Below are 14,023 nucleotides of genomic sequence, written 5' to 3'. Positions count from 1 at the left end.
TTGCTTTGGATCCAAATAATCCTGAGATTACTTAAATTAGAGAAAGAGGACCGTATAAGAGATAATAGAGGAGTATGAAAATAAAGGCCGGACCCAGACCAGAAACAAGATGACATGGCAGAATATACTGTAAAGCTCCAGCCTTTGTTCCCTGTCATTTATTTTCAAAATTTATTGCAAATATGAGTTGGCCTATCATGTCTCAGCTAAGCCCATTTTCCTAAATAGACTTTAAATATTAATTTTTAATATAGAGAGTAAAATATTTATTAAATGTGTTGTGTTGTTTTGATTTTGCATTTGATGTATACCTATAGGTTGGGATACTAATTTGACTGTTTATTTTAGTGACATTATAAGAACCCTTGCAGACATGAGAGTAATTGTAATTCAATTAATTACAGTAATACTCAATTGCTTGCACACTGAATCCCATTTCAGTAGCCAAACATCTTAAAAACCTATGTGATTTTCTAGGAGAAAGATGGGTTTTTACACAAGTTGCATATCTTTTAACCATATTTTGAACTCTTAAAACAAATGCAGTATCTTCAAAGTGCCTTTCCAGGCAAGCCAGTCCACTCGCTGCCATCTTTGGATCATTCCCGGGCAGCTGTTTTCTATGTATACAAGTGGCATAAAAGTACAGCTCTTATCTACTTGAATGGGAAAAGATCTAAATCTCCAAAACGGTTGGTCAAAATTATGATCAAAGAACATATTACATATCAGCCGTTAAATCCAATGTGGACCCTACCTATTAAGCAACATAAGCGGCTCCATAGGGTCCCCACGGCCACCAGGGGACCCCCTACTTCTGGTTCAGTATAGCCAAATAATTATTTGCAATAAGTTTAAACTACTCTCCTCCTATAGATCCATGTAAGCGAAGACAGACTGTGACTGTACACCATCTGGAAATCATTCATTTTAAATAAAAACGAACACATAGCAGTGCAGAGAAGGGACTGGTTTAGGTAGGGAGTGGGCAGGCCCGCCCCAGACCGGGAAAGCAGCTTAGGTGGTGGCTTTTTCCAGCGGCTCGGCATCCCACAGGCGAGCGGACGGCAAGCCGAGGGTCATGACAGCGATGCAGTTACCGGTTCAGGTGCATTCCGTCCCGCTGCCAGCTCTGTATTTAAGTTCCGTCACCATAATTATCCTACATACACTGACTCTGTTCTATAATACACCAGGGTGAAAATAGCATGTGCCGCTATTTATGTATAACAAGTATAAATAGCATCTACCATACCTAAATTTGGTCTTTCTTATTAATTTGCACAGAATTTCATAAAATATATTTATTAATTTGTGCATGTGATATGCGAGTTTGCTTTGTTTAAAATATAATGTTCTTAATTTTTTTGTAATTCTGAAGTAATTATACCTGTGCTGATAAACTACAGTTGATAGTTTCGCATTTTAAGCTTTATGATTTTTAATAAACAGATGTGTTTATTTGCACAATTTTAAGCTAGCTTAGTTATTGATGTTGGGTGTGTTTGGATAGGTGTACTTGTAGGTAGGGGGGACCCATTTTGAATTTTGAATATCTGCTTAGGACCCCCAAAATGCTAGGTTAAATCTGACAACAATATTATCATAAATTGTGCTTCTTAACCTAAGATAACTCAAAAAATGCTGTTTTTCATGCCGATTCAGCTAATGCGCATGCGCGTTCTCGAATGAACTGACAGGTGATGTCTGTATCCAAAAGGTGACTGGCTATTTTATCTGTAAGGCGGGACTTACTTTTCGACATCCGCCATATTGGGCGTTCCAGTTTCTCCTATTCATTTGAATACAAGTGGTCCGTCTTTGTTATCTCGCACTTATGTGCCAGCAAGCGGTAGCGGTAGCATCATCATCATCCTGCCAGAGAGAGCGCTGTGAGAAACACACACTCCTCTAAGCGTCTCCTCTCGTCTCTATCATATCCGTAACAAATATGGCAGATGAGTGTGATGTTGTTGACATCGAGGGAGATGAATGTGATGAAAGAGTCGGGTAAGACTGTTGTAAATTTCGACTCGTCCTTAGTTGATAACAAAACAAATATCGCTTTTACTGTAATGCACTTACTGTACAATGGAAGTCTATGCGGCAAGGCATTACACCGGAATATACGTGCTAAAAATGCTAGCTAAATTTGTTCAGAGTTAAATACATTTTTAACACCTGTCATGACCATGTAAAGCCAGTAAACAAGCAGCTGGATTTTTGCTGTCTTTATAGTGACCTGAGCAGTGCTGAGATTCTCCAGGATCAATACCTGCAGTCTGCATGGAAGACAAACAGCAGTGTACTGGTACAGCAACATTATATCTGTATACTGTTGTTATCTAGTTAAACTATTAGAGAATATACCACAATCAAAACATCATAACTGGTCATGGATATGTGTGCTGAGTATCTGAGAAGGTCATAATGTTTGTGTGTGTGTTTGTAATCAGCCATGGATGCTGGACAGCTCCATCAGTGATGAGAACAGACAGGCCATTGAGAGCATGCTGCTGGAGGAACAGTATCCTTCACTCTTCTAAACATCACTCTGATGCTCGTTTTGTTCACATTCTCTAATGGACATTTTAATGGATGCAATCATTCACTATAAGCATGTGGTTGTTTTCTTAATAAATGAAGGTATTATTTTGCCAGTAAGAAAGCACCAAAGGTGGCCTGGACCAATGAGAAGACTAAAGTCAAAAAGTGAGCTAAGATCCCTCATTCTCATTTTATTTGTTTATGCTCATTATATTTAAACAAATCAAAATGAATTCATTGGAAACTGGTATAGTTTTTCCTTTCAATTTCTTTCTAGGTCATTGGTGAAGAGTTCTGGGGCACCAGCTCGTTGGGCTGAAGAAGAAAAGGATCTCTTTGAGAAAGGACTGGTATGTTTTTGAATCCTTATATATATATAAAACACTAGCTAAGGTCTGAGAAAAAAAAATAATGTCCCCTCTCATGAAAGGAATCAATTTGATCACCTATTTTATGGTTTTTAGGCTCAATATGGCCACAGGTGGACCAAGATCGCCAAGCTAATCGGCACTAGGACGGTTCTACAGGTGAAAAGCTATGCTAGGCAGTACTTCAAAAATAAGGTATGATGTATTTAGCCCAAATGAAAAGTCATATGCCCTTACTTTGAATGGTTGAAGCCATCTGTGTTTGTAGCTATTTAATTAAAGCGGTTAATGCATAAATAGAAGGGCTGGGAAATTTTCAGCGTTTATTTCTGCGATTTAATATTCTTTGTTAAACGCGTTAAAAAAATTAACACAATTAATGCAGTATCCGTAACTTAACGCGATAGGAGAAAGATGTCCCGAGTTGTTCCTGGCAGGCTACTCAGCCTTTAAGGCTCCGATCAGGGTGGGGGTGGGGTTAGGGCATCTGCTGCCTGCCGGGAACAAACCCAGACACTTTTTTTTTTTTTTTTTTTACCATGGGCAAAATTTCACCAATGAATGAAGACTTCATCTGCAAGCGGGTGAGTGATACGGGCAAGCTACTGTATCTCTTCTTCGCAACACGCGAAAACACTCACTGACTTTCATCTGAACCCGTTACAAAAAGCGAAATTACGAGAGAGTCCCAGCATGTGCACGAGAAGGACCTGGCCATTCAGCAAGCTGAAGACAGATTTACTTGTAGAGACTGAATGACAGCCAGAGAAAATAATAGTTTTGAGATTTTAAACTTCAGCATTCAATCTGTATGTATAGTGTCTAATAATGAACTGGCAATGTACACTTAAGTTTCTCTTGGCAATAAAGCTTGATATGAATTGACTCTGCCCATTTGATCCTATTATTAAAAAAAGTCTACTGGAAAACACCAGAAGATTTTGCCCAAATGGTAATTAACATATCCACTGATTTTATGGCATGTATACACATACTTGTATCAAAGATGAATACCTGTAAAAAAAAAATTAACATGTACATAATTAAATCATTATAATAAATGATGACTAACCACAAAGAATGAAGTAAATATATTTATGATGATTTTTTTAATGTATGATGTAGTGTATCATGTACCATAATTTAATCATGATTAATCTTAATTAATCAGAGAAAATATGTGCAGTTAATTAGTTTATCAATTCACAGCCCTAATAAATAGCTGAACAGTTTCTAGTAGAGGTCGACCGATGTAAGATTTTGGCGACTCCACTCACCCCTATTCAATAGCAATTTTATCCTGTGTTTCCACTGTAGACTAAAACGGACAGACCTGCTGAAGTGTCCTCCACTAAAGTGACTTCAGACTCAACATTCCCCTCTACAACTGTAGATTCCTCTGTTCAGCCTCATTTCTCAGCACTGACCAATGCTGTGCGCATCGAACAACTCTCCGACGACGAGGATGTGGACATCACAGATGACTCCAGCGACGATGGGCTTCAGCTTGAAAATCAATTAGAGCCTTTGGGTACACATAAAGGATCACTAGATTGTGACGGCCAAGGTGAGCTCAGTCCATTGCCACCCACAACCGACAGACCCTTCAACCCTCTGTCTGAATCAGATTCCATAGCTTCTGATGGACCAGATGATCTAAACACAAATGGGAATTCTGGCATCTCTCATACCGGGATTGATCCAGAACCAGAAGAGGAAAGTGTGACCCAGCTCTCTCAATCAGGCAGCCCTAGCAAACAGAGCTTGTCTGGGGATGAGGGCAATGAAGAAGAAGGAGGTACATTATACTGCATCACTACCATTCATTTTTTTCCCCTGTAACATTAGCAACTCTTCAGCTTTAGCAGAATTATGGATGATCATCTTTTTGTACTCCAGAAAAGACTGAATTAGGTGAATGTCCTGAGGAGGAGGTGGAGGAAGACCAGGAGGATGAGGAGGAGCTCAGAGCTCCAGAGCAGGAGGTCATAATGGATTTGAACACAGTCACAGAGGAGGAGAAGCAGGCCATCCCTGAATTCTTTGAGGGTCGTCCATCCAAAACCCCTGAGAGATATCTGAAAATCCGCAATTACATCCTGGAACAGTGGTGAGGATTTAATGCACACTTCTGAGAGTACGTCAGTTAGGAGCTGGTTGTACCTGATATTAACAGGTGATCAGACGAGACACATCCAACGAGTGCTCACTCATAAATATGCGCTCATTTACAGATGCACAGTACAGAGCAGCCAGTTTTCTTAAAGACACAGTACCAGTTTATAACACGTTCAACAAATTAATGCAAATACTTGTAAATGGTACATATTATGCAATTAACCTATTAACACGTAACAAAGTATAATATACTGTATGCAATATCATTTAATATTTATTGATTTAATACATGGATTTGTTCATTTTTAAAAAGCAAAAATGTGACCAAAATTAGGAAAAATGAATAAAATATAATTAGTAAAAATAAAAATTTCGTCATGTTACTAGTTAGAAGGTCCCCTGTATAATTAACAGCATTAGCTGGGAGAGAATTTCTTTCAAATGTAAGCAAAAGGCTTTTAAAGCCTCAAGATACTGTCAAATTTTAAAACTCTTGATTTATCGCAGTGGTTGATTGAAAAGTGAGATGGCAGTCCATTTTGGACCACATTTAGACCTGTATTCATTATCGCCCCATTTCAAACAGATTGCTCGAATTGAATGTTAAATGTATTTTGCCAATACTGTTAACCAAAAGGCCAAAAGCCGATTAATCGTCCAATAGTTTTTATAATCGATTTATAGAATGTAAAAAAAAAAATTCTCAGTCTTTCATTACTATAACGGTCACTGACACATAGGCTATAAGAGTGCAAAATTAATAAAAACCCAGATGTAGTTTAAATTTCAACCACAATCCCAATAATAATCAGAAAAAAATTATTTTGTGCATAAGATGCAACTTTTAACTATAAACAAGCCTGAAAAACATGGACTTTTATTTTGAAATGATGGAGACTTGGCTCCATTACAAAGCTATTAAAACTCATATATTGTCCAGATTAAGGATTTTGAGTGTATATATCTCACCAAATGAGGTTTAATGAGGAATAAGATTATTATTCACAAGTTATGAAGTTGGGCACACAATGTTTGTGCTGACTAGACATTTCCATACAGTCACATTTTTCTTTGCATGCCCTCACTTCAATTTAGAACAGTTAATTATCTCATCAAAAGATGCAATGAAGGATAATAATATGGATGATTAATGTCATTTAGATACAGTAAATCCTCACAAGGTGTGATTGTTTTTATTTCACTTCTAGAGTCCGCTGTTGTATTGCAGAACCAAGCCGTTTTAACTGTAGAATCCTCCAGGGCTGGCAACAGAGGAACACGGAGGAATAAAAAAAAAAAGAGAGAAAAACTATCAGCAACTGTTGGCATAGATTTTTACAGATAACTAATTAATCGGTAAAACCGATATACTGTTCTACATCTTGTTAATACCAGGTGTAAATGGGGCCTTAGGTATGGAGAACCGTTTCGAGACCCACTTCTTGGAAATATCTACTGTTCTGTTAAACTTGCTGAACATTTTACAGATTTTTTCCTTGCGTTAAAAACAAAGAAACGGCGAAATGTCTCACACATATCTAAGTCAGGGGATGTTTTTATTGTTGTTGCATCGTTTTTGGACTTTAGATGTTTCAAAAACTTAATCTTTTCTTACAAATGATCTTCTCAAATGTCTGTTTAGGGGGAGAAGTAATCCTAAGTACCTGAATAAGACATCAGTACGTCCAGGCTTGAAGAACTGTGGGGATGTAAACTGCATCGGTCGAATACACACCTACTTGGAGCTCATTGGAGCAATCAACTTCAAATGTGGTAATGTTTATTTCTTGTCTCTTTTTCGAATATCCGTCAAATTTTAGATGAAAATGCACATTTGAATATTGGAGGTAGACCGATATATCGATTTCACTGATTAATCGGTGCCGATAGTTTATTTTTTGGAACTATTGGTTATCGGCAAAAATCAATGCAGATATTTGCCTATAGTTTTTTTTTTTTTTTTTTTTATTATTATTCCTCCGTGCGACTACATAGAAACGTGCCCTGTCATATACATCGTGTCTCATACTTAATATCTTCTGAATAATAATAACCTCATCTGGTGAAAAATTATACAAATATATAATATACAAAACCCTCCATCTGGTGAATATAGGCTATAAAAAGCTTCATTTGGTAAATACTTAAATATAGAGCATTTTAACAGAGCCCAGTCTCAGTTATTTCAAAATAAGAGTCCCGAAATAAGTATGTGTATTTCGGGCTTGTTCATAGTCCTGTGTTATACTCAAAATCTTTTTTCCAATTATTGGGATTTAGGGGTTGCACAATTAACTGCATCTGAGATTGTATCTGTTTTGGACTCTTGTAGCCTCTGGGTCTGTGCCCGTCAAAGTAATGAAAGACTAAAATCCTTTCTTAACATCCAATAAATCGATTTTAAGAAATATTGGCCGATTAATCAGTTATCAGCCTTTTCTACCAGCCTTTTTTTCGGCAAAACCCACAATTGGTCAACCTCTACCAAGCATTGACGATGACTTAAAGGCTGTTTAGACCCATCGCATTCTTGGGCTAAAACAGACACAGTCTTACGAATAAAACAGAACGCTGGTGTCTCGATAAGCATTTTAAGGCTGAATTTCCTTTGAAATTGACACAGCTTCTAAGAAAAATGCATCGCTCCTGGACGAGAAGCTGAAAACACTGCAAGACATGGCGCAATAGTCAAAGACATCCGTCTAGCGCATGCTTACGTAGAAAAAGACGAACGTGTTCGAAATTAACAGGTGGAGGTATTTGGCGATTGTGTCTTCACTATGCCTTAGCTTGCTCTTATGAGCATCTCGCTGCATAAGCGTTAGGTACATTCATACAACTGTATTTAATCAAAAATACTGTGGAACCACTGGGATTATGAAGCTTGAGATAGTGATAGTACTATGGCACCGATATATAGGCTACTGTGCAAACCGCAATTGACATAGAACCATCTATTGAAGCATTTTTTTCCTCGTTTTACTTTTTTACTTAAGATTCAACAACATGGGGGCCTGGGTAGCTCAGTGGTAAAATACGCTGGCTACCACCCCTGGAGTTCGCTAGTTCGAATCCCAGGGTGTGCTGAGTGACTCCAGCCAGGTCTCCTAAGCAACCAAATTGGCCTGGTTGCTAGGGAGGGTAGAGTCACATGGGGTAAACTCCTCACGATCGCTATAATGTGGTTCGTTCTCGGTGGGGCGCGTGGTGAGTTGAGCGTGGTTGCCGTGGTGGATGGCGTGAAGCCTCCACACGCGCTATGTCTCCGTGGCAACGCGCTCAACAAGCCACATGATAAGATGCGCAGGTTGATGGTTTCAGACGCGGAGGCAACTGGGATTCGTCCTCCACCACCCGGACTGAGGCGAATCACTATGTGACCACGAGGACTTAAAAGCACATTGGGAATTGGGCATTTCCATTATCCTGCACACTTTCAATATGGACACTTTTACTAATGAAAAACAAGAGCACCTTTTCCTCAAACTTTTCTTTCTTTCTTTCATTCTCACCCTTCCTCTGTAGATCAGGCAATCTATAACCGCCCGCGGCTGGTTGATCGGTCTCAGTTAAAGGAAAGCAAAGACAGCCTGGATGCTTATCATCTTGCCCAGAGACTGCAGTCTATGGTGAGAGAGAATGAATTGGAATGAGCTGAATTAGCTTTACTACCTGTTACAGTTCTCATCATCATTATCTGTTTATGATTATCCATACAGTTTTGTTTGCATGTCCTATTTAATGATCGATCTAATGTATTTTGGTGTGTTGATTTGCAGCGCACAAGGAAGCGTCGCATTCGGGACATGTGGGGAAACTGGTGTGATGCTAAAGATCTGGAGGGCCAGACGTACGAGGTACTCCGAGAATGCTTTGGATCTTCATGGAATTGAAATGTAGTATATAGACAAGATTCAGTTTATGGCCTGCTACAGCCAATGGTTACGTGTCAAGATAGTTGTACATTGAAGACGCTATTACAGTTTTTTTTTTTTTTATATTGTCCTTCTGTGTGTTCTTCAGCATCTGAGTGCAGAGGAGCTGGCCATCAGGAGAGAAGAGAGGAAGAAGAAAGAACCAAAATTATCTAAACTCCCCAAACGAAGAGGGTAAACCCACAACTCATATCTGTAACGTCTGGAACTGATCATTACTACAGCAGCAAAGAATTGAGTTGAATACTCTTTCTATATAATTCCGTCTGCATGTCTGCTTTTGTTTTTGTTTTTTTCAGCTCTTTTGATCCATTTCAGCTTATTCCATGCAAGGCATTTGGAGAGGGAATACAGGTAATATTACTTTGGATCTTTGATATTTCTGCTCTGATGTCAAAGATAAGTACAAAAGACAGCAAAAATGAAAAAAGTAATTCAGTTCTACTTTGTACTGCAGTGCTATTTGTTGCAGTTCTGAATTAGGTCACGTTTATTTTGTCTCTTGTTTCTTGTTCTCTCAGGAACCATACAGAGTGATAGTTTGTGCTGAGGCTTTAATTGTCATGGATATAGTAAGTGTTAAGTGTTGTTAGTTATGAAATATTGACCTCAATTGTCTAAAATGACCCTCCCATTCATTCCTCCATATTTGGTCATTCTGTACTGATAAACTGACCTTTACCCAATTTTACCAGCATGCTCATGTGTCTATGGGAGAAGTGATTGGCCTTTTAGGAGGGACATATGAAGAGGAAGAGAAGGTGTTAAAGGTAAGTGAATTCATGGGTTGATTGGTTCCGTTTGATCTGACACCCAGACTTCAGTTCCTTCTTTCATTGGTTCTTTGGGTGTGCATTACTGTAGGTCTCGTAGGACACTCGATTCAGTAAATGCATAACTGTTGAGCATTTGTAATGTTGCTGTGTGTAGATCTCTGCAGCAGAACCATGTAACAGCCTGAGTACCGGTCTGCAATGTGAGATGGACCCTGTCTCTCAGACTCAAGCCTCTGAGGTGCTTGGGGTCAAAGGTCACAGCGTGGTGGGTTGGTACCACTCTCATCCGGCCTTCGACCCCAACCCCTCTCTCAGAGACATTGACACTCAGGCCAAATACCAGGTAACAGATCTTTGTATTGTAGTTAGACTGCCACAGTGGAGGGGGCGGGGGGTGGATAGGATGATGTCTTTGTTTTGATCTCATATTCTCTCTATCTGTCTTGTTTGTAGAGTTATTTCTCTCGAGGAGGCGCTCCATTTATAGGGGTGATTGTCAGTCCGTATAACCCTAGTAACTCTTCCCCCTTCTCTCAAACCACCTGTCTGCTTGTACAGGAAGAGACCGGACCCTCTGGACCTCAGAGTATGTTATATCATCTCTACAACATGTGCCTATTGAATGCAGTTAAAGTGAGAGTGCACCCATAAATGAAAATTCTCATCATTTATTCACCCTCATGCCATCCCAAATGTGTATGACTTCTGACTCTTCTGCTGAACGTAATTGACGATTTTTAGAAGAATATTTCAGCTCTGTTGGACTATTCAATGCAAGCGAATGGTGACCTAAACTTTGAAGCTCCAAAAATCACATAAAATCACCATAAAAGTAATCCATAAGACTCCAGTGGTTTAATCCATATCTTCAGAAGCTATATGACAGGTGTGGGTTAGAAAAAGATCAATATTCAAGTCTTTTTTTTTTTTACCATCAGTCTCCACTTTCACATTCTTCTTCTTTTGTTGTTGGCAATTCATATTCTTCATGCATATCGCCCCCTACTGGGTAGGGAGGAGAATTTATAGTATAAAGGTCTTTAATATTGATCTGTTTCTCACCCACACCTATCATATCACTTCTGAATATATGGATTTACCACTGGAGTCTTATGGATTACCTTCATGTGGCCTTTATGTGCTTTTTATAAATGATGAGAGAATGTTCATTTGTAGGTGAACTATTCCTTTAAAGGTGCTTTTAAGTGATTTCAGCTGTTTGGCTAACTTTTGCTAGACTTGGCCACTGAATTAGGCTGCCCACATGCCCTCGTTCCAAAACCCTGCTCTCCAAAGACAATGTCAACAAATCTGAACATATGATTAACACTTAACAGTCAAAAAGCATTTATTGTTATTATGTTTTTGCTATTTGCAGGTGTAATTTTGTCAAGATACATATTACAGTGATAACTGTCAGGTGTTTGGGATATTTTATGTGTGGTATTAAAAAAAAAAAAATGCTTACAGCAGCAACAACAGCCCTAACCGTAGGTTATCTGTATTAAAGGAATATTCCAGGTTCAGTACAAGTGAAGCTCAGTCAAAAGCATTTGTGGCATAATTTTGATAACCACAAAAAAATAATTTTGACTCATCCCTCCTTTAAAAAAGCAAAAATGGAGGTTACAGTGAGGCACTTACAATGGAAGTAAATGGGGCCAAATTTTTGAGGGTTTAAGTGCAGAAATGTAGAGCTTATAATTTTATAAAAGCACTTATAGTTACATTCTTCTGTCAAAACTTGTGTATTTTATGAGCTGTAAATATGTTAAAATCTTCATTTTTACAGTCGTTTTAGGAATATAGATTTTGTTGACATTACATTGTCATAGCAACAAAGTTGTAAAATTGGCTATAACTTTACACAGAAAAGGTTAGTAAGTGATTTTATAACGCTATAATCATATAAAACACATACTGTTTACGTCTTGTGGTTATACTTTTGAAACAGTGAGTATTATAACGTTTACAGATTGCCCCCATTCACTTCCATTGTAAGTGTCTCACTGTAACCCAGATTTTTGCTTTTTTTTTTTTATAAAGAAAAGGAGGAACGAGTCGAAATTAATTTTTGTGCTAATCAACATTATGCCTCAAATACTGTCAATTGAGCTCAACTTGTATTGAACCCGGAATATTCCTATAATAAATGTGTGTTCTGTAAATGTTTAATGGTCTAAGACATGAATGAGATTCATAACTGTTAAAGAATAAATGAACAGAGGTGTAAATGATAAAATATAGCAACAGCAAGTCTGACCCATCTGGTGGTTGAATCTGAACTCTCTCTCTCTCTCTCTCTCTCTCTCTTTAAAAATATGTGAAAATGTGTATTGTTTGTGTTTTAGAGCTTCCATATCGGTTTGACATCCAAAATTCATCTGAGCTTCCTGATTGGTCAGAGGTGATGAGAAGAGCAGAATGGGTGGTGTTCAAGTACATGCACAGTCATGGGTGAGCGGTGTGTTTCATGTGTGGGCAACCTTCTCTTTGGCTAGAAGAGGAAAGAAAAAGATCTGAACTGTACAAAATATACTGCTGTAATGCAAAAATTATAAATGTCATCTTGTGATTGTGATTTTCTTTCAGGAGAATACCAATAGACAGACTTTTCCGTAGAGACTCTTCTCTTACTTGTCTGGAAAAGGTAATATGTTTCATTGAAACAGCCTCTAAATATAGTGTCTCAGCCTCTCATGGCAAGGCCCACAGACCCTTGACTGACTGTCTGAGCTCAACAATGACAAAAGCTTGCCAAACTAGCTAATCTGATCTTGGTCTTGGTTGCCACACACTTTCGGGGAGTCAGGGTGCACAGGTTTTTGTCAGTCTGCTAGGAAAGAAAGTTGTGTTTCCAGGCTGCTACAATGGCCGCAAAGATCAGAATAAACTGCAAAGTGGACCAGACTTAATGCCTGTAATCAGAAGTCTGGCTCTGCGATTTACTGATGATCATCTATATGTAATATTTCTGAAACAGCAAATTATGTCTTTGAAACATTGGGACAGTTTCACTGTTATGCCATACTACAACAAAGGGTTCACAGTGTGTAGCATTGTGTAGCTGTCTTTAAATTAATGTAGCATGTTAATTTTTTATTAAATTGTAAATTATGCATCTATATCATCTGTCTGTCCATAGATGCTCGCATCAGTCCGGAAGACTTTGGAGCAGGTCTCAGAGGTTGACATAGAGACGTACCTGGTACAGATTGAAACCTTGTTTCAAACACATTTTCTCCCTGAGACTGGCTCCTCCTCATCTCATTTTCATGAACCAATAACACAGCACCATTTACTGCCATTTTCCACCTCCGATCCAGTTAACAGCAGCCATGTCATGGAGGAGACGTGTATTACTGAAGAGCAGTGCATTGTTCAGTCTGACAGCCAAGATGAATTGTACACTACTGGAACTGTCAACCATATTATAAGCTGAAATGAAGAAGAGGATGCATCTGTTACACAGTTAGTCAGTGCAGAAATGGTGTAAATAATTCCAATGAACTTGGCAACATGAATGGAAGGACTTACTGTAAAGAAATCTGCTACTGCAGAAAATGAATAGAATTGTTTTATGTGTACACTGTACAGAACTAATATTACTATGTAACATTGCTTTCATGTAGATTTGTATACTATAATAGAATTTATCCATTAAAGTGTTATCTAGTTTTTGTGAAAGTTGAGTATATAAAACATATTAGTCTGAATAAAGACAGTGGTTATAAACAGTTTAATCACAAAGCTGCATTTAATGTACATTTTTGATAAGTTCACTAAAACAAATCCTGTTTTCTGTGTTGTTTTTAAGTAAAAAAAAAAATATATAAACACTTAAAAACTACAATTTATTGAAGTAATGATATAAGATATTTTGTATTGTTTTCAGAGAAATTTAACAAAATTTAGCAACATTTATGCTTAGAACACACACACACACACAAAAAAAAAAAAAACTACTTGCCAATGGGTTAAGAAAAAAACTTAATTGTATATAAAATTAGAGAGAGTTGTCTCTCACGCCACCTCCTCCCCAGACTCAAATCTCACGTGGGTTGCCAGGTTGAGGACACGCAACAGGAATGAGCAAACTGACAATGTCAAGCAACAAGCCTTACAGTGTAAGTTGATCAGCTAATGTATACGTTTGCTCATGGATTTTTTATAAATCTGTAATGTTAGCTAGATGTATTACTGGCTTCCATGGCTGCAGCGCGCTGTGTTTGTCCGCTAACTTGTTTCAAATCTGGCAACCCGGGGTGTTGAAATACTA

General features: G+C 38.2%; 1 protein-coding gene across 2 annotated transcripts; it reads left to right on the top strand.

Annotated features, from left to right (window-relative positions):
• The first annotated feature begins 1,820 nt into the window (after positions 1 to 1,820).
• Positions 1,821 to 13,482, top strand: mysm1 (Myb-like, SWIRM and MPN domains 1). 2 transcript variants are annotated; one of them, XM_051655402.1, is made up of 20 exons: positions 1,821 to 2,010; positions 2,239 to 2,311; positions 2,457 to 2,527; positions 2,647 to 2,712; positions 2,825 to 2,897; positions 3,012 to 3,074; positions 4,233 to 4,713; positions 4,815 to 5,025; positions 6,676 to 6,806; positions 8,559 to 8,662; positions 8,813 to 8,890; positions 9,057 to 9,142; positions 9,268 to 9,322; positions 9,490 to 9,540; positions 9,664 to 9,738; positions 9,899 to 10,087; positions 10,198 to 10,330; positions 12,096 to 12,201; positions 12,337 to 12,394; positions 12,890 to 13,482. In XM_051655402.1, the coding sequence occupies exons 1-20, from the start codon at positions 1,952 to 1,954 to the stop codon at positions 13,184 to 13,186; spliced, it is 2,460 nt and encodes an 819-aa protein (XP_051511362.1). In that variant the 5' UTR covers positions 1,821 to 1,951; the 3' UTR covers positions 13,187 to 13,482. The 2 variants fall into 2 exon arrangements, with proteins under 2 accessions (XP_051511362.1, XP_051511361.1); XM_051655401.1 differs by having other exon boundaries at positions 1,822 to 2,010; positions 3,012 to 3,110.
• The last annotated feature ends 541 nt before the right edge of the window (positions 13,483 to 14,023 follow it).

Source organism: Myxocyprinus asiaticus, chromosome 25 (genome assembly GCF_019703515.2).
Source record: "Myxocyprinus asiaticus isolate MX2 ecotype Aquarium Trade chromosome 25, UBuf_Myxa_2, whole genome shotgun sequence".
NCBI classification, from domain to species: domain Eukaryota; kingdom Metazoa; phylum Chordata; class Actinopteri; order Cypriniformes; family Catostomidae; genus Myxocyprinus; species Myxocyprinus asiaticus.
This window is presented reverse-complemented; position numbering and strand designations above follow the sequence as displayed.

Coding starts and splice junctions, on each gene's coding strand:
- mysm1 (XM_051655401.1), top strand. CDS start 1,952: ATGGCAGATGAGTGTGATGTTGTTGACATCGAGGGAGATGAATGTGAT. Junction 3,111..4,232: donor GGCAGTACTTCAAAAATAAG/GTATGATGTATT, acceptor TTTCCACTGTAG/ACTAAAACGGACAGACCTGC. Junction 5,026..6,675: donor AATTACATCCTGGAACAGTG/GTGAGGATTTAA, acceptor ATGTCTGTTTAG/GGGGAGAAGTAATCCTAAGT.